Genomic DNA, 27,899 nt, shown 5'->3' on the forward strand with positions numbered 1-27,899 from the left:
GAGAAAAAAAAACTTTTTTTTTTAATTGAGGAATCAACAGCCGCCATCTTGTCGCGGAGCCGGAGCGCGGCGCGAGCGGAGCGGGGCCGGGCCGGGCCGGGCCGGGGCAGCGGGGCCGCCCGCCGGGACACGGGGCAGCCGCGCCGGGCGCCGCCGACGGGCAGCGGGGCTCGGGGCCGCGGGGCAGCGCCGGACGGGGCCCGCCGGGCTCCGCCAGCGGGACCGGGAGCGGCGGCGGCGACCGCGGCGCGCTCATTGTTTTGGGGCGTTTTTTTTCCTAATTTTCCAATTTTCTCTTTTTTCTTTTTTTTCCTCTCCCCCGCCTTCCTCCCCCTTCCTTCCCCTTTTCTTCCCTCCCTTCCCTTCCCCTCCAAGCTCCCCCCCCCCCCCCCCCCCCCCGTTTTGGGTCCGCGGCTCGCCGCGAGTGGGGGCGGCGGGGAGCGGGCGGCGGGGGACCGGGAACCGGGGCCGAGCCCCCCCCGGCATCGCGGAGGGCCGAGGAGGGGCGGCGGGGGGGGGGGGGGGGAGGCCCCGCTATGCTCCCCGAGTGACTGCCGGAGCCGCCATCCGGGCACCTCCTCGGCGGCGGCAGGGCGGGGGAGAGGCCGGGAGGAGCGAGGCCGGCAGGGAGGGGGCGCTTGGGTTCTTCCCCCCGAGCCCGCCCCGAGCCCTCCTCCCTGCGGCCTTGCTGCGGCCCCGGGTATGGGGGAGAGGGGGCCGCCGGCGGCCGGGCACTGAGCGGCGCTGTTGTTCGCCATCCCCCTTCGTTCTTCTCCTCCGGGAGCGCCTCGGGACGGGCCCCGAGCGGCGGCGGCGGCTGCCATGGCGGAGAACTTACTCGACGGGCCGCCCAACCCCAAGCGAGCCAAGCTCAACTCGCCGGGCTTCTCCGCGAGCGACAGCACAGGTGAGACCCCGGGGAGGGACGGGGGGGGGGTGTGGGGGGGTGTTTTGGGGGTTCCCCCACCTTCCAGGGGCGGGCGGGTGGGCCCGGCGACCGTTCGTCGCCGTACGGCGACGAACGGTCGCCGGGCCCACCCGCTCGCCCCCCTTCTCTGAGGGGTCCCCACCCTTCCCCGGGGGTCCCCTCCTCTCCCCGGGGGTCCCCATGCTTCTCCTTCACCCCCCCCTTCTGTGTACCCCCCCCCCGCTCTGCGTCTCCGGGCTGTGCTGCGGAGCAAAAAAAAAAAAAAAAAAAAAAAAAAAAAAACTCAACGCCACATCCCTATCCTGCTTTTTTAATATATGTATTAGTATTATTCTCCTTCTATTCCCCCCCATCTCTTTCTATTCCCCCCCTCCCATCTCTGAGTGCGGTGAGACAGGTTTAAGGCGCTCGGTTCGACCTGTTCCAAGCTCTTTCCCTATTTAAAATTAAAAAACAAAATAATAATAAAATCTGCAGACCCGCTCAGGCGCTCAAGTTGTGATGAAATGCCCGGCAGCCCGGCGGTAGCTGCGACTCGTCTCCACGTCGCGTAGCGTCTTCGCCGTGCTTTCCTTGTCCGAGGGGGTTCGTAGGTGATAAAACGCAGCAAAATTTCTCATTTCCAGCAAGTGTGCGCCCGTTGCGAGTACGCACGTGTGTGCATAAGCGTGTGTGTGCGTGTACTCAAGTCTTGAAGCGTTCCGTTTTAATCGCCAAGGCAGTGCCTTCATAGGATCGTGTAGTGTGTTTGACTTGCACCTCTGTTCTCAGAGATTCCTGAATCTCGTCGAAGGGTTGGTGATAAGTTAATCGTGGTGTGCCTGCTGTGTTTTTATGGATAGGAAAAAAATATTACTATAATTGAGCTGATAAATTCTGTGGGTTTTTTTTTCAGTTTGCTTAGTGTGCATTTGGCAGTAGCTTACAGATACTTCAGGCTTTTTTTTTTTTCTAATTCATGAAATCTTTTTCTTCTCAACCTCCCAAGAAATGAAACATGCCAAAAAGAAACAGTATTAAGAGTAAGAATTGGCAGAAAAATATCTAGGTGAGGTCTTGTGACCGAACGGCGTTAATCTCTTTTGTGGAAGTGACAGAATGCCATAGGGAAGGCTGATACGTAAGTTGCTACGAAATGCACCACAGTAACCTGGGAAAAGCACGGTTTTTCTGAAATTCCTCAGACCTTTAGACTGTACAGGTAGCCAGGGAAGGCTGTTTGAAGCTGAATCTTTTTTTTTTTTTTTTGAAGTTGTCTTGGTCTGTTCTGGAATGCTTCAGTCATAATTACGTCCTGTTCAGCAAGTTCTAATGCGTCTCGGGGAGCTCTGTGCAGCGCTAGAGATGTAGGCTCCAGTATCTGCGGGAAGTTTTGCACAGCGGAGGGGCCTTCGGCCACCAGGGATGGAAAGCCCCATGTTGTATTCTGGAGAAGTAGGGTTGCATCCATAGTCTTGTGCCATGATCCCCAGGCAAAATGCCTCTCTGTTGGAGAGCGCAGGTATGTTCGTGCACTTGGCGGTGCTTTTTCCAAAAACTACGCTTTAGATTCGATCCTAGCAGCCAAGGCTGTTGGTGGAAAGATTGCTGCACACTTCTATGCATTGTATCGGGTGATGCAAGTAGTATGAGTGGTGATTGCTATCAAATACCTGCTCCTGAACCTGAAACTGCCTGCTTTCTTGTGGTGGGGCTTAAATGAACAAGTTTTGGGACAACCTGGGAAGTTGTCTTTGTGTAGGTGGGCATGCAGCTTGCGTCCTGGGCAGGCAGTGAGTTCTGGGATGGTTAACTGAGTTGTAGCTGCAGTCGTAAACCCATGCCACTTGATGCTGCAGCTTACGTGCTGGGGACGTGCTTGAAAGACGTTTTGGTAGGCCAAGTTGTGCTGCTGCTGAACACGAAGGCCCCGGTCCTGCAGGCGCTCGTAAGTGAGTGTAGCAGCGCGATGGCGAAGGGTCTGGTGGCAGGCCTGAATGTTCAGCAGAATGCAACTGCTCACACCTGTTTATACTTATGCTTTGATGCGGTAATGTTAAGCAACTCTTTTTGTCAGGATAAATTTTAACTGCCTTTAATCTTTCTGGTAAAAAGAGCGCCTTAGCTTACCGTGGCGAAGTTTGTGCAGTCGAAATCGGTCTGCTTGTGTTCCGTAAAGCAGCTAAAACAAACGTCTGAGCTAAGAGAAAGCAGGAGAACTGGAGGGATGACAGAAAGGCTTGCTGTGAATATGGTTAAGGTTTCGTGATAGTCAGATTCTGCAGTCGTCTCGTTGCCCTTTGAATCAGAAAGGAAGGTTGAGACTCGGGGCTGTTAGCTGACCGTTACCGAGCAGCACTCAATGAGCTGGCTCGCACGCTGGAGTATCCGCGGGAGAGATTTTCCCTTATCTAGCCAGGTAGGAGGAGTGCTTTTGTCTAATTACCTCTTTATTAGATACATAATAGTTTTCATACCTAAGTGCTTGTATCCTTATTTATTTAAACTGTTACGAGGCATTTTGATCTATCGTGTTGCAGGGTAAACAAGGGTTTAATACAAAAAGTAGAATTGCAGAAACTTTGGTTATGGCAGAATGTTATTTTAATGGTGGGTGGTGTTACTGCTCCAAATGCTGCCGGTATTGATCGCTCAGCAGAACATGCAGCGAACTGGCAGCGTTCTTGGGCTGGTCCTGGTCTGAACTCTGCACGTAGATTGTGGAAAGTGTGCCTGCATCGAGCGGCAGTAAAGCCAGCATTCTTCAGGTGCCCTGTCACCGCCGCTCTGCAGATAGCTAGCTCGGTGGCGTTGTGTGCTGCGCCGTGAGTAACGCATCTGTCAGAATTTGTTGCGTACCCTGCGGCCTTCTGCGGTTGTAGGACTGTGCTAGTTCCAGAAGTGACAAGTGATAATGTGGTCCAGAGCAGGGGGTGTCCTGAACTGCGGCTTGAGTTAACATATTCCTGAAGTAGGTGAAGTTGGAAAGAAGGTGAGATGAGCAGCTTCAAAAGTCCGTTAGAGCTGGATTTGCACCTCATACTTTCTCATGTTTTTTTCACAGCTTCAGATCATAAACAGATTAAGTGGTGCAGCTGCTGCGAAAGCTGCAGGCTGAGAACTCCAGTAATTCACGTTCTCTTTACGGCCCGGTGTGGTAGCGTTGCGGTGCCCGTATTTTAACGCCGGGGAAAGACTGGTCTTGTCACACGTGTCTTCGCCTGTGCTGAGATAAGCAGAGCTCTGCTTAGCTCCCGGTGAGCTACGGAACTTCACCGAGGGGAGTTTGTGTCTCAGTACGCGGCCTGATTTGATCTTGTTCTCTTGCAGTATGCCAAAAATCAGGTAGGTGTATCTCTCAGGGGATTCAGCTTTTAGCTTTAAAAGAGATGGTCCGCCTTTCAAACGAAGTAACTTAACGGAGACACCCAGGCTTTCACAGCTAGCGTTCCTGTACTTAGCTGGGAGTTCAGGTGAACTGATTGCTCAGTTATCTAAAGCCAAACTTCGTGCACACGAGAGCATTAGTGTGCGTGTTTTAGGGTTCATTCCTGCGTAGCTGAGAAGTTTCCCGGAAGCCTGTTTAATCGGTGTGCTCGTTTTACATGACGTGAGCAAAACTTCATTGTCAGTTGCGCGCTGTAACAGTAAGAAATTGCTTTTATATGCAAGCTTTCTCCATCTCTCTCTGGGACGAGAAAGGGTAATTCCAGTAAGCGAACAGGCTTGGATTTCTAAGCAGAAAATCAGGAGAAGAAATGCTTTCTCTGAAAAGAAGTAGGTGAAGGCACGTGCGTAGTTCTGACTTGCCACGGGAATGCCCTTTATTTCGTGGCACTTGCGCTGTAACTAGCTGGGATGGGAAAAATGCAGCGTGTGATATTTTATGGCTGTATTGTTTCTTGCCATGTATGTATAATGGTGGATGAGAGATGTCATGCCAAGCAGAAGTGTTTACTTTGTGAGCTGTCTGAAGTTTGACACGAGTTGCATTTCTTTGCACCTGAAGCGACTGACCTGCATAGCGCTGTGCCAGCAGTTGTCATCTGGGCCAAGAGATTCGAGAGATTAGAAATTGGTTTGCTTGTTGAGAATCTAATGCAGCACATTTGTGCCAATTCAGGAAGCACTGCTAATAGCAGGGTTTTCTACAGTTTCTCATCTGGGGGAGATTTTTGTAGATTTCTCCAAGGAGTTTGACACTAACATCTGCATGAGATGAAAATGTTGAGCAGAAGGTCTGCCAGTCTAATTTTACGTGACAGTCTATATACAGTTGTCTCCCCCTGCTTTTTTTTTTTGCTTTTTTTATTCATGTTTTGAGTGATAGTTGCATATATGCTTGGGATTTTATCACGTTGATTCATTTTCTTCATGACTTAAAATTAACACGGCTCCTGGAGAAGCCCTGCCAACACCAGACGAGAATAAAGGCTGTGCTCGGGGGGGTCAGTCTTTGTTGTACCCTGGAGATCTCTTGATAGCTTGTGAAATAATTCCCAGTTTTCTGTTGCAGATTATTCACTTTCTATTCTGGCTGAATGTTCCTTGGAGTCATAGTCCAGTGCCACTAATTATTTCCACAGCAACATGCTGCGTTCCAGTACTCTATCTGTAACTTCACATTAAAAAATCCACCTATCCTTGGTGTTTGTTTCTATTGAAGGCTTTGCTCTCTGTTGTTACCTGCTAATAGAGAAGAATGCGAGCAAAAATGTTGCTGTTTTATCAAAATACTGCAGTTTAATGAGAAATCGGGGGAGTCGAAAAACAGGATTTGAAAAAACCTGGGGTTTGTTCTTATACAATAAAAAAGCATGTGGGACAACTTAGAAATCTGACACTTTCATCCTAATTTGGTTTACACTTTCAAGAATTTTTGCTTTGTAAATCTTCCTTTTAACATATGTTATGTTTTCCATCTGTCTTCTCAGATGTCTAAGATACAGAGAGAACCTAAATCTTTTATTCGGAATACTTTCTTTAATAGAGATGTCTCAACAAATACTATATTGTGCAGAATCATAGTGTGAATCAAAAGAAAACTGAAACTTCCATTATCAGGGCTAATTCACAATCACAAGGAACTCAGAGTCTCAATCTTTAGCACACAGACGCACCAGAGGTTCGCTTCGTCTCGCCATTGAGGTGCAAGAATCTTTCTGATTGTTTGGAGCGCTGGATAAATACTGATCTGCAACTACTTTATTTATATAGAGAGGGACGTGAAGCTGTCTGCTTCTCTGAGGGTCCTCTTCAGTGCTGTGGGGACATGCTGAGGACGTTGGCGCTGCCCCACGAGCTACTCTCTCTAGGCAGTGAGCCTCCCAGGGAGCAGCTGGGGCTGCGCTGCTGGCGGGTGTCTGAGGTCCTCATCTGGGAGCAGCTGCCTGTTGCACAGGGGGAAGGAAAGCGGGGTTTGAGGTTCCAGCCCCTCCGTCTGTGTCGCACCTGAAGAGCACAAGCTTCTCTCCCTGCCCGCCCAGCTTTGCCACGGCCTGCGCTTTGATGACTGCTTTAGTGGGTGTCGCTGTATGGGTGACGCAGCTTCTGTGTCATCTCCGGCATGGCGTTATCTAATGGGGCGAAGAAAGCTGGAAACTTCAAGTGCTGATCTGTTCTGTAGTGGCTGTGAAGTTTTTTCCTAAGTTTCATAGACTCCGTTAAGGAAAGTATTAATGAGAAGGCAGTGAGCAGGGGCTGTTCTGAATCAGTGCTTTACAATAAAACAGATTTGAGCAGGTATTGTGTTTTTGTGTACAGTTAGTTATAGTTGGAAGCTTTTTTAGAGTGAAATTATTTAAAAGTAAAAAAAAAAAAAATCATATCTGCTGTTGCTTCCGTATGTGCGTTTGGTGTACTCTGTGTTGTATGTTCTTGCACAGATGAATTTGAATTGCTGAACAAACCACCCTTTGCTTGTAATTTGGTACCAGAAATAGGGAGGAAAAACGGCATTAAAACCAAGAGAAAGGAAACATGATTTTTGAGCTATTATAAATCACAAAGGAGACAGAAAACTTGCCTGTTTTATTGTAATCTTGCATAATGTTTAATTCTTTTTGTTTCATAATACTGCTTCAAATACATATTAATCATTGCCATTTCAGTCTTCGCAGAAATAGATCTGTTCTGGGCTTGTATTACAGAAGGTGCACAAAGGTGAGGACTTCACAGAAGGACTTGTGCAGCTGAAGGGGGAACGTTTGAAGCAGCCTGAGCTAAAAGGCAGCATTAGGACGGAGTTCTCACCACCCGTGCCATCAGTCATAGTGGGCAGGATGCAGGAGTGAGAGATTTAAAATCTGAAACACCTTGTGTGAACCTGTGTATTTGATAAGAAGTCTCCAGCCAGAGAATGTCACAGTTAAAGTTTGCTTGTCAAGATATTTCACATCTTTGTGAGCTATCTGCTGATTTTTTTTCCAGATGTGCAGTGAGGGTGGCACAGCCTTAGCATGAAGCAATGGATCTGTCAGTCGTGTGAGCTAACCGAAGGCATTCTCATGCTGACACTCTGTTCTGGTGTGCATTTCATGCTGCCTTAAGCAAGGGCTCGCTTTTTATTACTGGATTCTCAGATGATTTTGCTTTAAATGGTCGTCCTGAACATTAATGTTTTGTCAGCTGTTAAAATAGGGCAACAGAAGAGATGCTTGTGTTTGTGATAGGAGGAGAAAGTGAGACCCCAGTTCCATTAAAGTGCTCCAAGAACCCTAAAATATTTAATCTTAATCAGGATGATCTCCTGAAAGAAAAGTTAATGCGACCAGTGCAGTTGTCTCTGTGTCGGTAGGCAGATTGCTTGGCTTCTCCAATCCTGCCCAGCTTTCTGCTCTCACGGCACAGAAACTCGCTGCTGTGCGGGGTGGCGGCGGTCACATCCGTGCTGGTGCTGCTGCTGGGGAGGATCTACAGTTACTTGCAAGAGCAGGCATAGCGGTAGTGTCCACTCAGTGAAGACACCTTGGGAAGCAGTTAAAGGGAAGAACAGTTATGGAGAGGCTCTGTAGGACCAGAGGAAAGGAAAGTTAATCCATCATTTGCCATCCCGTACTTCCAGGGTAGACCAGAGTGAGCGTTCTTGTTGGGATTGTTCTGCTTTTTTGGTGTTCTCTTTCCCCTCTGGCATCTGGGAAGAGAAGAGACTAGCTCCTTGTCTGAATGCATTCTGGATAGTTTCTTCTGTACATGAACTTTGGTACCAGGTACATTAACATCCCCTTGTGTACTACTTCGTGTTAGTAGTGGAATACTCAAGTAATCTGTGTGGTGGTGTTAACATCTTTTTCTAGTAGAAGCATAGTAGGTCTGAAAACAGTGATTATTCCTGAAGTTAGTACCTTAGGTTTTTCCGGACCTTTCATGGTGAGCGTAGCAAGAGAGATGGTTGGGGTGGTTGGATAGGTACAGCAGAGAGAGAAACATGAGGTAATGACTTGATGATATACAATGTGCGAGTGGAAAAAGAGAGGCTGGGAACCAAACTCAGTGTAAACAGGGGGTTCAGCTTATACCATTTTCTTTTTTTTCACGGAGGTGAGAAAGAAGGGGGGCAGAGGAGCTGAACTTCCCTGTCCCAGGCGGTTGTTTGGTGTCACACACGTCAGTTGTGGTTTAGGGGACTTAGCTGCGTTTGCTTTTCCCTTCCTGAGCAGTAGGTCTGGCGGTCGGGCTGCAGTCGGGAGCGTTTTTAAAGCTGGGTTGATAGCTTAGGAGTATTGCAGCAGAGGCTAGCAGAGAACGAACAGATTCTTTCCTTTTTCATTAACTTTTTGATTTGTTTGCTTTGTATAATGAGCTTCAGTTTTGAAAAGTCACTTAGTTGCTGAAGTCTTATAAAAATAGATTGAGAGAGATTTTTTTTAGGAGCTTGAAATTACTTTTGCTTGTTCTCAAGATTAACTATATTCTAAGCTGGTAGCGTCCCTTTTGGTTATTGGAACATACAGAATTGATTTTGTATCAAAATTAATTCATTTTGGGAACTTATCACTGCTTAGGTGTACCCTGAATGGTGTTCATTTGTGGAGAAATGCGCTTCGCCAGAAGGCAAGTTGTAAAGGAAGCATGGGGGCATCGAATGTCTCCATCTCAGTGTCCCATGCCCCAAATCCCAGCAGCAGGAGAGCAAGAGGAGGAGGCAAGCGTTGGGCCTGTTTTCAAGAAGGGCTAAAAGGACGATTCAGGGAACTACAGACCGGTCAGCCTGCTTCCCGTTGCGGGGAAGATCATGGGGGGAGGTCCTCTCAGGGAAAAAATCTCTGGGCGGGGAACGGTCAGCATCGATTTATTAAGGTTAAGTCATGCCTGACAAGCCTGATTGCCTTCTGTGATTAAAAGGACTGGGCTGGGGGGAAAGCAGTGGATGTCGTTTACCTCAACCTGAGCGAGGCTTCCAGCTTGATCCCCCGGAATGTCCTTGCTTCCAACTCGGGATGTTATGGTCCGGATGAGTGGATGGCTAAGGTGGGTGTTTTTAAAACAAAAGCAAACAGAAAACAAACAAAAAGGCTGGATGGTTGGGCTCAGGAAGTAGTACTTAGTGGGACGCATTCAACTGCAGGCCAGTAAGAGGCGAGTCTGCAGGGGTCTGTACGGAGCGAGTCTGCACTGATATCCTTATCAAGGGCCTGGAGCAGGTGACAGCGCTGGGGGACGCGCTGATACGGGGTGGGTGCGCGGCCGGAGGGGAGGGCTGGGGGCCGGGGTGCTGCCAAACTCCAGCCTCCAAGGCTGGCCCCAGGAAGGGGTGTCCCCGTGCTGCGGAGCGCTGTCGGGAGCAGATGAAGAGGAGCCCCGGTTACAGGGAGCGCGTCGATCAGCTGCACCAAGCCCAGCGAAACGCTGCCGGGAAGGGGCCGGGTGCTGGAGCCGAAGTGATGTGAGGTGAGGGGAGGCCCTGGCCTCCAGCCTCCTGCTGTCCCTTCTGTCCAGCAGCCCTGCCTCTGGCGAGGGAACACTGTGATAATTAGGCTAATGAGGTTCCTGGGGGCAAGTAGCTAGAAGGTCTGAAGGTGAAGCTCATTTCTGTGTATCGATGTATTTGAATTTTGACCAATCCACTAACTTAGGAATGAGCAAACCAAAACAGTACTTCTCTCTCATCCCAAATACAAGTAGTTCAAACGATCGGGCAGAAAGAAGTTTAGTTAATTATTCTAATCTCCTGTTACGCAAGCTGTAACCGGCTGGGGCTCATCCATATGCCCGCTAATGGATCCCTTGTTTTCCCCCCTGCCCCTTCCACCCAGTCTTTGGCGTCTCCTCAGCCCACCCAGGTCCCTCGTTGCTGGCTTTCACAGCCTGGTCGCTAAACATCAGCTTCTGAGAAGGCGGTGGTCTGCTTTTGAAAGCTGCAAGCCAGCGTCAGATGCCCGTCAGTCTTTTTGCATGCCTCGTTAGGTGAAGTCGCTAATGTAAAATTTCCTTACTGGAAATTTTATTTTTTCTACGAGGGCATTTTTAATTGCTCTTAAAACTTTAAATGTGCTAATTGTCTTTTATGAAACAATAAATTACAGAATCCTCAAACCTCGGAAGGAGGCTGGGGTGGATGTGGTAATTGCTGCCTGCACCGAACAGTGTGGCTATTGAGCTGAGTTACCTGACATCGAATTGTAGGGAATGACTGCAGCTCTGAACTGTTGAGGCTTTGTCTGCTGGGGTCTGGCATGATTGAAAGAAGCCTTACAAAACAAAATTGGGCTCACTGAAATGTAACAGCTCTGTTGGCATGAAAAGAAAGGCACAGTGAAAATACTGCTTGTGTGCCGGGACTTCCAGGGTGACTTCAGCATCGACTCCGTGGATGGGCAGTCGACGTTTGTGGCAGGGAAACTCCCAATCACGTCCAAGCGAAGATAGCTCTGTAAAAATTGAAGCTGAGTTTGGTAGTTGACCACCTGCCTTACCATCTTAAACATACGACAAAGAAATACCTTACAATGTGTCACCTCTCCAGGCTGGCCTAAAGGAGCCAAGGGGGAAAGCTGGTGACATTGAAACGTGTTGGTTGGATGTGTGCGCTAAGGAAGAATCTCCTGATAACAGTTGCGAGTAGTCACGCAGATGAACGTGTTCTGCCTGAGGATGCAGCACGGTTTCTTGTCTGGGAGGAAACAGAACTTTTTCTTTTAGAAAAAAAAAGTTTTAATGGCTGCTGAAAGCGTTGTCCAGGATGGCAAACAACTTACGTTTAAGCCCATAAAACTGAAATGAGGGGAATGTGTTTGTCTCCCGTGCGTGAAAAGAGGTGCTCAGAGAACACACAATTCTCCATTTGGAAAAGGAGCCCTTTGGAAAAAGTGGGTGGGTTGTGAGGGTTCAGTGCTTCTCCTTCCCTTCCAAAAGATGCGGTATCTGTGGGTTTTGGCTCTTTTTGTTTTAGAGGCCATTTGGGCTTATGTTAGCAGAGATAAGGAAAGGTGTTGATGTTTGCGATCAGAAGTGCTGTGTTGGAGAAGAGATGCTACAGTGTAGATCTCCAGCCTGTGACTTCCTGAGCACTGAAATAAGTGTGTTCGTTGTGGGGTAAGGGAGGCTGGCCTCCTTCGGAACTGTTCTGTTCTTCTGTGCGATAGCAAGCAGGGGGTTTGAGAGATGCAGTGGGTGCAAAACTCGGTGAGTGGAGCGAGACTGCTCTGTTTGGGTATATTTTGTGCATTGGTTCGGATAACTTTGTTTAAATGCACGGGCATCTCTTGATATTTATTTTTTTAGGCTTTTGGTGGATGCTGTTTATTTTGAGAAATAGTTGAAGCACCGAGAACGTGATCAGTTATGTTCTTGTGAGGATGGGGGGAGGTCAGTTCTCATTTTGCTACTAGTAGAAATGGGTCGTTCCCATTAAGTCAGACTTCTACATGTGTATAAGTGCATGTATTTATAACTGCCAAGACAATCTCTTATCTTCATAGATTCGTTGCAGACATGCTTAAGTAGACTTTAGTTTTCTGTTGTGTAACTGTGAAATGCCTCGTGTTGATTTAATCGTTGCCTGAACTCAAATACTTGGTGAATTTTTACACGGCTGCAATGCTAAGCTGTTTACCTGCTTTGTATTTTCCTGCAGGCAGAGTTGTAAACTTTCCACGCCTAACATTAATGTATAGACTTTTTACAGGAGCTTAAGAGTGGTAGAATATTTTAAGTATTCCCAAATGCTTGCTTCACTCTTTTCATAAACTGCAAAAACATTTCCAGTCCTTGGCTCTGGCAACACGGTTAAGAGTCCAGCCAGTGAAACAGAAAAATTTGAGCACTGCAACTCCAGCATCCTGTTTTGAAATACAACTGGAAAAAAACTTCTCTGTTTCTTTTCTTTTCTAGCCGTAGCAACATCTTTCCCCTCTCCTTTTTGTTGCTCATCTCCCTCCGGCCGCGCACAGCCACACGCACGTGGCTGGCTCTTTTTGTTCTTGAAGAACGAGCAGTTTTAGTGCAGAAGCTTGGAAAAACAGCGTTCGTGGGATTTACACAAGTTCCCTGAACAAGCTCTTTAAGCCTCAACGTGCCCGATGAGCTGGGGTGACCAGAAGTGCTTAAGGAAGGCAAAGTCTCGGACAGGGCCCTGACGGCCTGGAGAGGAGCTGCTCTCGGGGCCGTGTGTGGGGCTAAATCTGAACTGTTGGGAGAGGAAAGGTGGAACAAAAGGGTATGGGAAGAGGCACCCAACACCCAGCGGTTGTGTGCAAAGAGGAGGAGGGATGATGATGAAGCGATCACCAAAACGTGCAGTACACCAGGGGTTTTTGTAAAAGATGTTCAAAAGGTGAATTGAACAACCGAAGGGTAGCAAATAAGAGAGAAACTAAGAATACTTCAGTGATGAACAAAATTGGCTTAAGAAAATACTGGTTTGCTCCTTCCCTGCTTGGAAGGCAACAGGTCTGTTCCTGAGCCGTAGCGCGTTTTGTCACGGCCAGCCTCCCGCAAGCTTGTAAGGATGCTTCAGGGCCAGATATGTGCAGCCTCATACAGGGGTGAATCGAACGTTTTTGTGCGTGTTACTGAGATGATTGGTGTCACTCCGTGGTCACTGCAGCACATCTAAAATGTGGGCTTATTTTTCTCTAGCTAGGATGAACTGAGAATTTGAATGCTGATGGCGTGCATTGTGTTCCACTGTACTGGAAGTTAATGGTAATACAGCCTAGCTGTGTGATGCAGGTGAAATGGGTTGTGGGTTTTGCTGCTGTTTTGTGTTTTTGTTTTTTTTTTTAATGCACTTGGTGTGGTCCAGGTTGTTGCTTCCTGAATGAGATTATGGCGCTTCTGCAGCCTGAGTCTTGCGCTAGCTTTTCCTTGTGGAAGAGTGAGTTGAATGTGGAAGAGTGAGTTGAATGATCATGAAGCATTTGGGATTTCCTTCTTTAGAAGAGAACTTCTGTTTGCTCTAACCTAGAAACATTTTGTCTTTCTCACTCTGAGGAGCTAGGATTCTTCAGGCCTCACTTTCCAGGGGCACAATAACATTTCAGTACAGTTCTGTTATGTTATAGTAAAAAGTGGTTGGTTTAGATCATGCCCGCAGACTGGAAAACTTTTCAGCAGTGTGTCAGGTTTGAACAGCTGCTCTGATGAACTGAGGCTAGTCTGCTGATACGTCTTGTTAATCTGGATGTATACACTCGTCCTCATGTCTTTAGATATGTAATTAAAAAGTACCTATATACAATCAGATAACTTTCTGTTTCTAGTTAAATACCTAAAATAACAGTGTTACAGACACCACTTACAATGTGTAATAAAACATTGTAGTGAACCTGAGCTGCTAATTTTAACAAACAAAACACAACTTTTTATTTTAATGAATTTTGGTGTTCCAGCCAGTCAAAGCAGTTCCTTCAAGGGGCTTAATGAAGACTTGATTGATTTATTTTGCCCATCTGGACAGCGTGTGGATTACCTCTGTCAATATTGGCTATGATAAATGAGGGCTTGGCACTTGGAGAGCAATTTGAATTATTTGAGCTGTTCGGGCATTAGGAGGAGAAAATGCTGAGTGTCTTTCAGGATCCTTTGAGGTAGTACGTCATGGAGAAAAAATGACAAGAAATGGATATTGAAAGCATTTATAGGAGAGACTGGGAGCAAACTACTATGTAGTGGTTCTCTTGCTTAAGCACTGACGCGTAGCTGGAAGAAGTCTTTGGCCATACGCAAACATAAGTTGCAGTGTTGAGGTAGGATTGTTGGATGAAATGGGGTTACTCGAGAGGTCAGAGAATGTGATGTGATAGCTCTGTCGGGAGAGTACATAAATTGGAAAACCTCCCTTGATATTTCTGCTGTGTTCTTTTAGCCCAAACAAAAAATTTGGGACTTAGGTCAGATGACGCTGTTCATTCCACCTCCATTTCTTAAGCATGGTATAATGTCTTGTCAAATCATGCAAAAAACCCTACTTACTGGCCTGTGTTTTACCCTGTGATTTTGCGTGTACACCGTATGCCATCCGGGACTGTGCTTTCTGAAGGGTGCCAGGGTTCACGTCAGTGGGCACTCGCCACCAACGTTGGCAGTCTTGGGTGAAGTTAGGCCTTAACGTGTGACATTGACTACATACAAAACAAGTATGTAGTAGTGTAGGTGAATATTTTAGTCACTTACTTGTTGTGTTTTTCTGACTTGTGTTTCTGTTTTAACTTGCAGATTTTGGATCTTTGTTTGACTTGGAAAATGATCTTCCTGATGAGCTGATCCCCAATGGCGAGTTGGGCCTTTTAAACAGCAGTGGGAACCTCGTTCCAGATGCAGCTTCCAAACACAAGCAACTTTCCGAACTTCTGAGGGGAGGCAGCGGCTCTTCCTTAAACCCAGGAATTGGAAATGTGAACTCAAATAGCCCTGTCCAGCAGGGAGTTGGTAGTCAAGTTCAAGGGCAGCCGAACAGTGCTAATATTGGTAATCTGGGTGCTATGGGTAAGAGCCCTTTGAACCAGGGAGATTCGTCTGCTTCAGGCCTGGCAAAGCAAGTAGCCAGCACCTCTGGACCTACCACACCTGCATCACAAACACTGAACTCTCAAGCACAAAAACAAGTGGGGATGGTGACAAGCAGCCCTGCAACATCACAGACTGGACCTGGAATATGTATGAATACTAATTTCAGTCAGACACACCAGAGCCTTCTCAACAGTAATTCTGGTCACAGTTTAATGAATCAGCCTCAGCAAGGACAAGGGCAGGTAATGAATGGATCTCTTGGGGCAGCTGGAAGAGGAAGGGGAGCAGGAATGCAATATTCTGCCCCTGCCATGCAGGGGAATGCAGGCAGTGTGCTGGCAGAGACTTTAACCCAAGTGTCTCCACAGATGGCTGGTCACACCGGACTGAACACAGCACAGACAGGAGCAATGACAAAAGTATGTATATATGCTTTAGTATATCCAATTTATTGCACTTGTGAGTTTTTTGTTTTCTAAATACCCGTGTGGAAAAAGGAAAAAAATAATGGACTTTTTTTCTGCAACAGAACTAAAGAATGCACTTTCTTGAGTCTGTAGTTACCGGTTTCAGTCAGCAGTGATATCATGAAAGGAATATGGTTGAAGCAGTATTTCTCATGTGATCAGAAATGAAAGCACTTGTTTAAAAAACACTTCGCTGTATCTTAGCAGGCTGAATTAGAAAATTAAGAGATTAAACTTGCGAGAAGAAAACATTATTACTTCTGTGCAGGATCTCATTTTATCTGCCAGGCGGCAGTATCTTTATTTAAAGCAACGTGAAATCTTAGAGCTCTGAGTTTGAAGGGGCAGAGATACAGCAACTGGTCCTCTTGTCAAGGACCGCTATCAACAGCTGTGCAGTGATTTTTTTTTCAAATACAGAAGCACTGATCTGAAAACATTAAATTTCACATGGATTGCCAAGCCAGTGCAAAATTCGCAAAAGGGAAGGGTGGTAGCTGGGCAAGAAGTAACTCGGGCCGTTACGGAGTGGGGCAGGGAGTATATATGCGTGGAAGTGTCTACCTTTGTCTTTGGACACTGCTCTGATCCCTGCTTGACACAGTCATTGCTTTTTAGCTCTTGACTTGCCTGGTTATAAGCATAGAGAAATGATTAGAGAAGGAGATTGCTGCTCCTCCTGCCTTGGCTGGGAAGCAGTGCATCTCATCTCTTGTTTGTTGCTTTGATGTAGTTCCTTCTTGGAATTTTGATGGCAAAACTACTCTATTCTGGTATACAGAAGAGAATTCCATCTCTACTCTTTTATCTATCCATACACTGCTAGTCGTTATCATTGTAATTTATTAACATGAGAGTCTTAATGGATGCATTAAGAATTCTGGAAAAAAAAAAAATCATTGCCTGACAAAAGCAAGTCCATGTACTCTCAAGAAATATTGCCATCGTTGTGCAGTACTGCACATTTCATTTATTTTTTGAAAATAAAAATACAAAAAACATTCCATTGGCACTGAAAGGGATCCCGTTGCTTAAGGAAGACATGCTTGTGCTCTGGGTGATGGTCATAGCACGTAAAAGTGAGCACACCTGTCTCTAGCATCCAGATCGGTTAAATCTGCCGTGTGGAGGGATTGGTCTGCACAGAAAGAAATAAGTTTCCCTTTTGTTTCTTTTTTCTTTGTAATTTGGGTGAAGAGTGGCAAATTCTGATTACCTGGCATAGCTTATTTCTATAAATTTATGGATATCCATGTTCAGGAGTAGATTTTCCCTAGCCACTGCACAGTTACACAGTGAAACTACTGATTTTTTGATGTGAACTAATTTAAGTAGAATACCCCCAAGCAAAGGGACTTGCCTAAGGTCTTACCTGACTGATTGTATATGGCTCTGCTGGGAGAGGTTCTGTGATGTCTTGGTTTCTTTTAAGCAACCCCACCCCGGTAAGGAATAGGCCAGAACAAATTCCACTTTTCAAGGATTTCAGTCTTAGCCTGAAGCCAACTGCAAGTGGGATTCACCAGCTGAGGAAGATGGTCTGGGTGTTTTCAGCGTGATTCAGGTTCAAGAAGTAAAGTTAATTTGTGCAAGGATTATGTTGAAAAAGAGTAGTGGAAGTACCCTATCATGCATGTCAGTAGTTCTTCTTGTACACAGTGCTGTGCTCAGCACTGGTGATGCATTTCCAAAAGGTTAGAGCAAAATTAGTGCTTTCAGGAGGCCTTAGAAGCAGAATTGTTTGGAGAAACTGAAAAGGTACGACTACTTAATAACAGAGCGTAAGTGATAAAACAGCGCTTCTGTGAAAGTGCTAGCACTTAAGAAAAAAACAATTTTAAAACCTTGGCAAACTTGAAAAAATAGACTTGGTGTTTTTCCAGACCTCCATCTCTTGCCAAACAAGATGAAGCTTAAAAGCATTGCATTTTTATAAAAGTTTTACTTTATTTACATCTTAATTATCTTTCGGTAAGAGAGCAAGCAAATGAGATGTTTTACACAAATATTTCATGTTTCCATTTTGGAGTGATTGGTTTTCTCCCTGAATTTTCTTCTTGACAAGCAGAAGCGATCCATTTTTGCCTCTTCGCATTGGCGTTTGAGGACAGGCATCCTGTTTAGTCTCTTCCTGTCCCCCAGTCTGTTGTCCTAATAGGGTCATCAATGGTGCTCGTGTTAGCTTTTTTTGTTTATTGGTGCTCCTGTTGTGATGAAGGCTTTTAAGAAAAATAAATATTTCGGTGGGTTTGTCTGTTGTTCTGAAACCGAAATTTCTGCTGAAGGAGAATGTGGGTTAGTCTGTTTTTTTTTTCACCTCCTGTTCCCTGATGTTTACCACTTAATGTGCATGCTGTAAAAAGATTTGAAGAGTAGCAATTAAAATGGTGAGGCAGCTGATTTGCCTAACTGGAGTAAACTGTTTAAAATGTAGCTGCCGTATGCTGGAAGAACTGCATCAAGGCAGGAAACAAATTCTCTAGCTGGTAACTATAGCAATGTATCTTAAGGGAAGGAGGTGGGAAATACGAATGCAGATTTTTATTTTTTTAAAAAAAAAGTAGTCTTAAACCAAGATTTTCTCATTACGTTTAAGTGATGTGCATCACTGATTGATTTCTTTTATTTCCAGTCTAATTGTTCTATTTCAGGATTTTCAGTATCCTGATAGCTAGGTAAGATTGCAGCCCCTCTGCTGGGTTTACTTTTTTTAATCCGCTGACAAAGGTCTAAGCACGTGCAGATGGAGGGCACGAGAGCTCTCTTACGGATCTGTGTTGTCTCTGGAAATCCCCGTGGTCAGAACTGTCTCCATGCAGGTTCCTAGCGCTGCACAGGCTGTGCCTGGGCTGCTCTGCCGCACCAGGCTTTCTAGACGTGCGCTCTGCCCTGCCCCGATGTTCCTGGGGCAGTCGGGGGGGAGCTGCTGGACCGTTGGGACTTGCCTGACCTGCCGAATCTGTTGTAGGTGGATTAGCGTTGTGCTCACTATGCAGTGTTCGTTTGAGGTGGGTTTGTTTTACCAGGGGTCATTTGTGCTTCCTCGGTCGCAGTGGATGCTTCAAGTAAGGCTTGCAAGCCTGTTTTCCTTAGCTCAGCACGTTTACGTGCAGTGCGTAGCAGTCCCGTGACCCTGCGTAGTTTGGGACCAGGGCTGCTGGTTGAGACCTTGCTTCCGTGGTGGTTTGTTCTAACCCTTTCTTAGTAAGTGACTAATCAAGGAAAGTCCGTTGTGTAAGTCTTTGCTTTTTCTATTTTTCCTCCTTACGTTATATTTGTATAAAAATATGCCAATTACACCAATTCTTTCCAAGAATTTATACCAATTCTCCCTAGTAAGAGGGATTAAAAAGAAGAACCCTATCTTTTCACCTGCTCTCAGAAGTAACTGGGAGTCACTTCACCTGGAGCATCTTAAGCCAATACTGTTCCTTTTAAGCTGGACCTGTTGTTTTAAGGCAGCTCTTGACAATGAGAAGCAGGCCAGAAACTCATGGTAACTCAAATTCATGATGCACGTGCTTGCATAAGCTGAAAGTGGCAGATAAACTTTAACCAAATGAAAATGGAATGAAAAATAGCTGAGTCTCCACATCAGAAGGCTGTGAGGTGCTGGCATCAGGGCTAATGTTTCTCCGTCAGTAGGGAGAGATTAAAGCAAAACGCCTCCTCAGTCTATAGAGACATGAGCAAAGGATTTCTCATATTTCATATGATCCTCCAGAAGAAGGAACCTGTCAATACAAGTAAAACGATAGTTATTGAAGTCATAGTCATGTTTTCTTGGGAGTACGTAGCATGTTCTTGATAGCCTAGAATATTTTTGGAAATAGGGAATGGATTAGGCACTGAAAAGATCTTGTGAATGAAAGATACAGCAGCTTACTATAGCAAGGATTTGAATTCTTCACTGGCCGTGACTGTGTGATTTGCATTTTCAGGTTTGTGTAGAGTGCCTGCCTTGTGATTTTGACCTGCCTGAGTTACTGACCTGTCTGGAAACCGCTGAGGAAACCTTTTTTATGCTATAGTATCTCTCTCTGCTCAGTTCACTGCCAGACTCCTCTCCTGAAACAATTTTGCTTGTAACTTTGGGATTATGGCCCTGTTTTCTCGGACAATGAATGTCACAAAGATAGTTTTCATTTGGGTTGAAGTTCTTCAAAAAATCGGATTCAAAGAGCAGAAGGATTCTTCTTTGAACAAGTATCACGTGGTAGGGGTAGAGGAACAGGTTGTCTTGTCACAGTGACTTCTAACAGGAGTAGAATTGCCCCTTTTTGTTGTAATTTGTTTTCTGTAAAGTCCATTAGGTCCAGAAAATGTGTTCAAACCATCTAGAAAATCTTCCTAAATTAGGGTTGTTTCAAAAGATTGAAGGTTGTCGGTTTTTGAACATCTTAAGGGGTAGCAAAGCTAAGCAGATGGCTTATTGCTTCCATAGAAATGAGCACTTCATTGCAAGCGTGTTCTGTGCCTAATGCTCTTCTGTTGCTGTGAGAGTTCATCTTTTCCAAATGAGGGAGATGAGGCCTTCATGTAGTTTGTTGTGGCTGGCAGCTAGAGCTTGAAGTTGTGTTTCTGGAGATTAGATGGTATATAGTCTCTTGCTGAGATGCATTCCTGTCTTCCTAATACTGCTATCAAAGCCTGTGGAAAATTAGAAGAGAACTTCAGAAAGTTTCTATTTATTTTGTATGGTTCTCAAGTCTCCTTTCTGCACTCTGGTAAGAGTTTTTGCCAGTGATTCACCTAATTGCTACTTTAGCTCTTTCCATTAAGAAGCAGTAAAGTCCCATTGAGGTGAGTAGGACTCTTTGGTGTTTTCTATTTCATATGTTCCTGAGACGTAATGCCTCTCTACAATTCTGCAAAAGGAATCACCTTTTCTTCAGTAACTTCAGAGCTGTCTCGCTCAAATAAGGGTATGCAGGTACCCAACAGCAAAAACACTCTGAAGCTGCGTGTGCCTGATCTGCGGAAGCCACTGCTTTAAACCTGAACTTGAAGCTTCTCTGGGAGTTGCTTTCAATGTGTTTGTCTTTATAGGACTACTAAACCTACCTCGAGATTAGTTTCCTTTCTGAAAGATGCAGTTTAGTCAAACATTATTGGGCTCTATATGGGCAATAAATGGAAGTAATTGTTTGGTCAGATCTTAGTCTGAAATTATGAACACGTCAATCAGGAGAAAATGGTTGGTTATTTTTATACCTAGTTACGAGGATTCCAGCATTAGTGGTTTTCAGTAAAATGTCCTTTCAAGGTTGTAGCTTTTAGGTAACTTCTTTATATGTATTGTGAAAATTCTGAAGGAAAATATTTGTGCTGATATAAGCTGGAAGCTGCGTGGCAAGCAGGAAGTGAGAGAAATGGTGATCTGGTTGGCAGGTCTTCCAGTGTAGTATTTCAGGAAGTGATCTAGTAGCAGTGCTTTTAGATACAGAGGTCAAAGTGTGCACAAGAGATGTGTGTTTCCCTACTTGTGTATAATGCGCTTGACCCCTCCCACACACACCTCTTCCTGGAAGTTGGTGTCAGTAACAGATTTGACACCAAAATCTTACGGGTTCAAAATGTCACCAGCTGTGTGAAAAATAGATCTTAATATGCTGGATTTCTCTGTAATCTCGTCTATTAACTGTATGTTAGCATGATTAATTTGAATAGTTCATGTTTTTAACTTTATTTCAGTTAAAATAGCCACATGGCAGTGCAAGTGGCAGTAGGAGAAGTTTAAGATTAAAGAGGAGGAGGAATTCTTACCAGAAGTGACGTTCAGAAAACAGTAAAATCCTTGTTTATGTCTATCAAGAGAATAACCAGTCGTCTCGCTTCCTGTTGTTGGGCTGTCTAAGAACTGGATTCTGTTACTTGCTGTTTCAGTGCTGAGTGTACATGTATGTGTGTGCCTTGAACACCAGATTCATGGCTTTGCTCCCCGTGACTGTTTGCTCAGTGATATTTCGGTGTTGGATAGTAGCTGTCAGGAAATGTAGCAAGATAGTGAATGACTCTAAAGAGCAAGAATTGTGATACAAGGCTTCTCCTGCATATGTAGTTATGGTGGTTGAGTCTGTGTTTTGAGGAATCTGCAGTAAGGAAAACTTATGATGGGGAAAAAAATAAAGCAGGCTATTTAAACAGGTTACCCAGTTGATACTGCTAAGTACCAGATTTAGATACGCTTGCTGATTGTGAATTAAGTCAGCTGAGGATATTCTCATTTCATTGCAGTTCTGTTTGTTTTAGCAAACTGCTGGTGCTGTTTGTTTCTTTGGTGAGACTCAATCTGTCTGGATCTGCCTGAATTGTTTTAACGTGACTTGCGCATAATTTGCTGCTTATCCTCTAAGTTGTCCGGATTCGGTTGCCAAGCTGACTGCCTCTTAGCAGGCCATGCCTCTGGCAAGCTCAGGTAGCCAGCCCAAATCATGTTCCACCTTATGCTGCTTCCCAGTTTCTGTGGACTCTTCATCAAGTTACAGACTTGACCATTTCCTTGGTTCCCTGGTCAACAACTTTATCACCAAAACAGCATTTTTATTGAGAAGAGACAAGTGCTTTTATAATAATAACAAACAGAAGTAGGATATAAATACATAGAAACATGTAACAGCAAAGCTCACTGACTCGTAGTAAAATTAAAATATCTGTAACACAGTTTTGTTTTGAAACATGACCATGTGAAGTGGTAGTTCACAGATGACTTGACTTTTGATACACCAAAGAGATTTGGTGACTTAAAAAGCTCTCCTACCACAGCTATTCCTCCTGGCACCTGAAATTGTTTCCTATTTCTAGTACCTAAGTTACATTTCATTTGCACTTGTGCAATGTCATTGAAGATCTCTGAAGCAATAGTCACTTGGCTTCTGTCCTCTGCATGTGTTTATGCAGGTACCTGCGTTCAGTCTGCTTGCTGCAAGTCAAAAGAACTTGCAAAAGAGAGCAGTCAGTCTTCACAGGGGAAAACCACAGCTTCGTTTCCTCTCCTTCTGCTTCCAGCTCGGGTAGTTAAAAACCCAGCATTGGTAAACCTGCTCTGGCTTATTGTCCAGCTGAGAGAAGTGCAATACGGTATCTTTTCAGAGTAGAGTTGTGCCATTATCTTCTAGTGCAGTAACACAGCCATTAAGGATTTTGTCACCAACTCTCACTCATACTGGTTAGTGTCTTGTAATCCTTCAATTCTTGTTGTTGGAATAGGGTTTATTTCTTAGGAGTTTACATGAAAGAAGGTTTTGTAAGTCAAATTAAGAGATCCACCAGTTCTTACGGAAGCCACAGATTAAAAGCTGTGTTGTTTCAAAAAGTTTATTAAAATGCTAAATTAAAATGTTATTTATAAAATAAACTTCCAAGTCCTTATTATTGATTTTTTTCTCATTTTTAAACTGTTTTCACATCTCTTCCTGCTGCTGTTCATCATCTGTTTTTTCTAATATACAGGTGAAAATATCTCTCCCTAAGAGAGGAAAACCTGCCTGTTTAAATGTTGATGTTAAATGCGGAAGTTACAAAATGCTTGGTTATTTAATTCAGACAGGAATGTCTTTTTTGTAGTATTCCTACTAGGGTCCAGTCATACACACAGATCCTACTGGGCAGGAGCATTTCCAATGACAAGATCTTTTAAGAGCTTTAAAAACCAAAACCTTTTCCATAGTTAATAATACACTTCATCGTTGTGCTTGACAGGGAGCTGCGATGACATTGTGAATCATGTAGTTGGAAGTCCATACAGAAACGTGTCAGAACAGCCCGTATTATGGTCTGAAAACGAAATGCTGGTGGTCTGTTTTCTTAGAAAAAAGGCAATGCAAGAAACTTTGAAAACTACACGTGGCATGGTGCGCTCGGTCACCCTGCCTAAGAAGCTGATCAGGAGCAAGAAACGGAGGCGGTTCTCCTTGCTGCTTCCCCTTGGGTGAGAGAACACCCAAAGTGCGGACGGTACGGCTTCCACTGCTGGACAAAAAATGACATTTCTTTTGAGAGTTTGACGTTGGCATTTTGAAATCGCTTAGCTAGAGGGGTTGGATTCAGTACAAGTGGCTAAACAGTGCATGCCCAAGTCTACTTCATAGTGGGCAGGCTATTTTTCTTTCTTTTTTTTAAGGTAAACTTGTAAACTAGAAAAGGTGTTTGAATACACACATTCTCCCATTTCTCAATTAAAATCCTCAGCTCTTTACTGACACAATTGCTGGTTACTGTGCAGGGCTGAGTACAAATAATGGCAAAATATAATAGCATTTTCCTTCCTCCTTGTGAATGCTAATGTTCTGAGGAAATACCTGTTGTTTTGTGTTTGGAAGCATAATTTCATTTGCGTGTGGCATTGGTGGACGGTTTGCCTGCTGTAGATTTGTCCATGGGCCATGAATCGCACATGCTTGTTCCTCCTCCCCACCCTTCCCCTTCTTGCCTCTGCAGCAGAGAATAATTACTGGAGAAATTGCTGCGACCGGGGAGGGAAGTGGCATGCCAAGCTTGTTGTTTGCCTTGTAAGTGCTCCCATGTAATCCAAGTAATGGGTTTGACTTCAAGACCAGAAATAGTTCGTGGAATTGAGATTTAGATGAACAAAGATGTCTGATGGTGTGTTCTCTTGGTTGTTTTTTGGCCTTCTGACACTACAGGGACTACCCATGAGTAGCATCTGGAAAGGTGAGTTGTTCTGTGTCCTGTAGATGCTCAGGCCCCAAAGTGACAGGCTTAACACCTGTTTTTTGTTTCTTTGTTACGTGTATGTACCTGCTTTAGCTTAGCAAATAAGAAGCATGCTGCGCCATAAAAGGGACTCATGGGGGTCTTTGTTTTAGCATGTATCATAATGAAAATAAGGCATGTTAAATGTAAGAGGTTCTTGCCAAAAAGATCCATGAAAAAGACTTTTAGAGGAGTGTGTAAATAGGTTACTTGGCCTCCAAGAAACGCTGCTGGCTTGAGAAAGTTTTTGTTCTCTCAGAACGGCTGCAGCATAACATTACCTGTCTGTATCAGATCTTTTTCTAAATGGGTTTTACGAGCAAACAAACCAGAACAAATGCCCTTTGATACCCTTGGCAATTTGGCTAAATAAAATAACCCTCTTTAAGATGGGAGGATCTTTGTCCCCTGGAAGTGGAGGGGTCAGACCACGATGAGCCTGACACACGGGATTTCACTCCCAAACTGTGTGTGTAAGCTGCGCGCTGCGGCTGTTCGGTCGGGCAGGATCGCTTCCTCGGCGTGTTGCTGCACGGCTCCGGCTGGAAAACGCCACCACGGGTGACGCCAGGGAGCCGTGCGTGCGCAGGACGGGTTGGTTCTCGCCGTTCAGCTTACACATGTGTCCTAAAGGTGGCCGTCAGATCCTACCTGCCTTTAAAACCTATTGAGAAGCCTCGGTAGCTTCACATGAGTCCTCAGGGAAGAGTATTTCTACAGAAAGGCTGGAGATTTCAGGGTGGCTCTTAATGCCAGTGTGGTGTTTCAAAATAAACGCGTTTGGATCTTAAAACTTACTTAAAAATTATTTCAACAGTATAAAATATTTATAGTTATGTTTCTCTCGAGTTACTGTTAATGTCACGCTATGATATTTGTGCTAAGTGGTTGTTTTGAGTAAACTATATTGACTTTTTTTATGTGTTTATGGTAACTTATAGCGTAAACTTGTTTCTTGCCTGTTTTGATTTCCTTTTTCCTCTGGTTGTGGATTGAAATACGATAATTATCTATTAGTTGTAGAAACACAATTTTTCCCTTAGAGTAACCACTCATCCATTAGGATTCATGTTTGCCAAGGAGCGTACGTGCTGTAAGGAAAGGAAACTGAAACTGCTGTAAGGAAAGGAAGCTGAATGCCCCTCTTCACAGTGTTTTGGAGGCACCTTTCCCATTGCTGTTGCTCTGCGGAGCTGCTGCTGCCTCTTCCCCATATAATATGGGGAAGAATAATGGAATATCCTGTCACACAAGATGCCCAATAACGCATCTTCAGACGGCTTCTTGGTGATAAATATGAAAAAAAATCCATCTTAAATATTGCTACTGCTTTTCTTACCAAAACAGTTGATTCCTTCTAATACTGAATTTGTGAAGCTCGAATCGCACATTTAGAAAGCCACGTTCTGCTTAGTGCTGCAGGCTGCGCTACGGGAGCCGCAGGGAGTGGAGGGGATGTTTGGGTTGAGCTTCTGTGGCACGGTGTTCTGCTTTGATGTCACTGTGGATGTGCTGCGGGAAACCTGGTGTCTCTTCTGTTGTTAACCCAGAAAGATTTTGGCCTGCGAATATTCTCTCAGGTGTTTCTGTGGGTGTATCTTAGTTGAATTTCAGTCCTTCAAAATCCTGTTTTAAGTGTTGAGTAACTGTTTCTCTGAGAGGGAAAAAAAAAAAAAAAAAGACTTGATGCAACAAACCTTTGAAACCTCTTTAGCTACTGGTTTCCATGTGGTTAACTTTCTGTTCCTTATGTAGTAAGCAAACTATTCTGAAGAAAGCCACTTTCTCTGCTTGGCAATCATAAAAGCTCTTGAGGCAATTGGAATACGTTGATCACTCAGGGCTACATATATCAAAGGTTTGACTTTTTTATTTGCAAAGGTTACTCTCTCTGCAAAGTAAGATGTACAGCAGTGATGCTCAGTAACACCAAAGCTTTGATTCTTCCAGTGGTATATTCCATTTTATCAACACTCAGGCTTGAGCTGACCTTCCCCAAAAGAAGTTTGGAGATATTTTCCTTATGCAGGCGTACAGTGCAAGCATGTGATTTTTTTTCCTGAGACAGGATAATTTCTAGTTAAATGTATTAAGAATTTTTTACTGCATAGACAGTCATTTGTAAAGAGCATTTTCCACAAAATTCTGAGCTTTGCATTTCAGTAACAATGCAGAAATATTTGTACATATTTTTAAGAGGTTTTTGTTGCCTTGGAATACATAAGTTTGTCTTTGACCTCCCGAAAAAATCTTGGAAGAGGTTTTCAAATGTTATTACAAATGGTAATAAAACACCTGGCTTTCGTCTTAATGGGATTTTTAAGATTTTATTTCTAGCTTCACAAAATCTTTCATCCTGTAATAGAGGGTGAAGTAAATTACAATTATTCCTGGGCCTGAGTATTTTTCTTTGAGTTATTTTGCTACTGAAGAGCAAGATGCTCTAGAACCTTCATAGACCTATTTCAATCGGCTTTTTTTGTAACAGCAGCTAGCGTAAAGACTAGGAGAGCAGAGATTTTCAGTGCAAGGTAGGCTTCCTCTGCACACTGCTAGCCAGAAACCAGATCATGATTTAATTCCCAAAATTGATTCTTAAAAAGTTGCACACGCACACCTTTTTTTTTTTTTTTTTCCCATTTTAGGCAGCCCTGTTGTTAACTGACTGTAAAAGTGAATATTTCCGAAGTGGTATTTTTGTCAAGCTGCCAGATTGGTTTAGGTGAGGAGCTCTCACCTAAATTTAGATAATAGGATGGCCACTGTTCTTGCACTTAAATTGAATTATTTTCTTTTTTTTTTGGTAATGCCATTGGCCCTCTGCCATAAAATGATTAATCTTTTCCTTGCTTCTCCATCTGTCCCTCTGGCATTTACATTCCAAGCACCATGGTGACTTTTCTTTTGGAACACATTACTATAGGATGAAATAGCAATTAGCAGAGGCTTACGTCTTTTTTTTTGTCAGTAAACAGATACAAGATGATGCCAAAGTAGTAAAGAAAGCCTGTCTTTCCCACTTTGCAATCGAACATAAATTCCCAATGGACCTATCTTTTACACTTCTTCGAGAGCCTTAATCAGCTAGGTGGACCTTGCTTCGTGTTAAAGATTTGTGCTTCATACCAGAGGGCGATAAGAGTCCAAAGTGCGAAGTCCTCGGCGCGTGGATGGCCGCCCTTGCCCTGGGTGCGCAGGCAGAGCAGCCAAGGAGGGATCGGCGCTGGGAGGCTGCTGCCAGCTCCCCAAAGCTCTGGGACGTGCATGGGCTGAACGCGCCTGGGAGCTGGTCGTGGGGCCAGAAGGCAGAAATGCACCATTCCGTCCTCCCTCGCTGGTGCTTCCTGGCTGTGTCAGAAGCAGCTGGTGTCCATCAATCAGGTTTCCTGATGTTCCTCCCTTACAGCAGATCTGCTCCTGCATTCCCAGTGCTTTGTGTAACTGTAGTTGATGATTTGTGAGCGTCTGAGACACCTGAATGCTCCATTTCCTTACCTTGAGAGAAGGATAAGGAAGATCACAAGAAAGCTTACTGATTAGAAAGCTTACTCTAACTTATTTGAATGATTTAAACAAAGCAAGGTAACACAGTCTGTGGTAGCAAAAACACATCCATGGGTGGGGAGGGAGAAGGGGGGGGACAAAATGCTGAGCTTTGTAACCAACTTGCATGTTGAAAGCGCAGATTTGGAGTAGATTTAGTAATTCGATGACAAAGGGTTTGAAGGCTCAGTCCAGTAACAGTGTTAAGTGTCTGCTTTGGTGAGGCCCACAGAAGAGAGTGGAGGGTGCATGGGGCTGCGTGGCTTGGTGGCAGCAAGAGCAGAAGTTCTGGATCATCCCTGTCCCCTACTGACTGA

General features: G+C 44.7%; 1 protein-coding gene across 13 annotated transcripts in view; it reads left to right on the forward strand.

Moving 5' to 3' along the window:
• The first annotated feature begins 507 nt into the window (after positions 1 to 507).
• Positions 508 to 27,899, forward strand: part of LOC121078753 (CREB binding protein) — a 94,165-nt gene continuing 66,773 nt past the window's right edge. For 8 of the 13 annotated variants that reach the window (XM_040575246.1, XM_040575247.1, XM_040575252.1 and 5 more), the window contains exons 1-2: positions 508 to 907; positions 14,564 to 15,276. In XM_040575246.1, the coding sequence (XP_040431180.1) occupies positions 823 to 907; positions 14,564 to 15,276 (798 nt within the window). In that variant the 5' untranslated portion in view covers positions 508 to 822. Of the gene's footprint in view, positions 908 to 2,296; positions 2,430 to 14,563; positions 15,277 to 27,899 lie in introns of those variants that run through there. The other 5 variants (XM_040575251.1, XM_040575258.1, XM_040575259.1 and 2 more) reach the window with 2 other exon arrangements.

Source organism: Cygnus olor, chromosome 15, assembly GCF_009769625.2.
Source record: "Cygnus olor isolate bCygOlo1 chromosome 15, bCygOlo1.pri.v2, whole genome shotgun sequence".
Taxonomy (NCBI): domain Eukaryota; kingdom Metazoa; phylum Chordata; class Aves; order Anseriformes; family Anatidae; genus Cygnus; species Cygnus olor.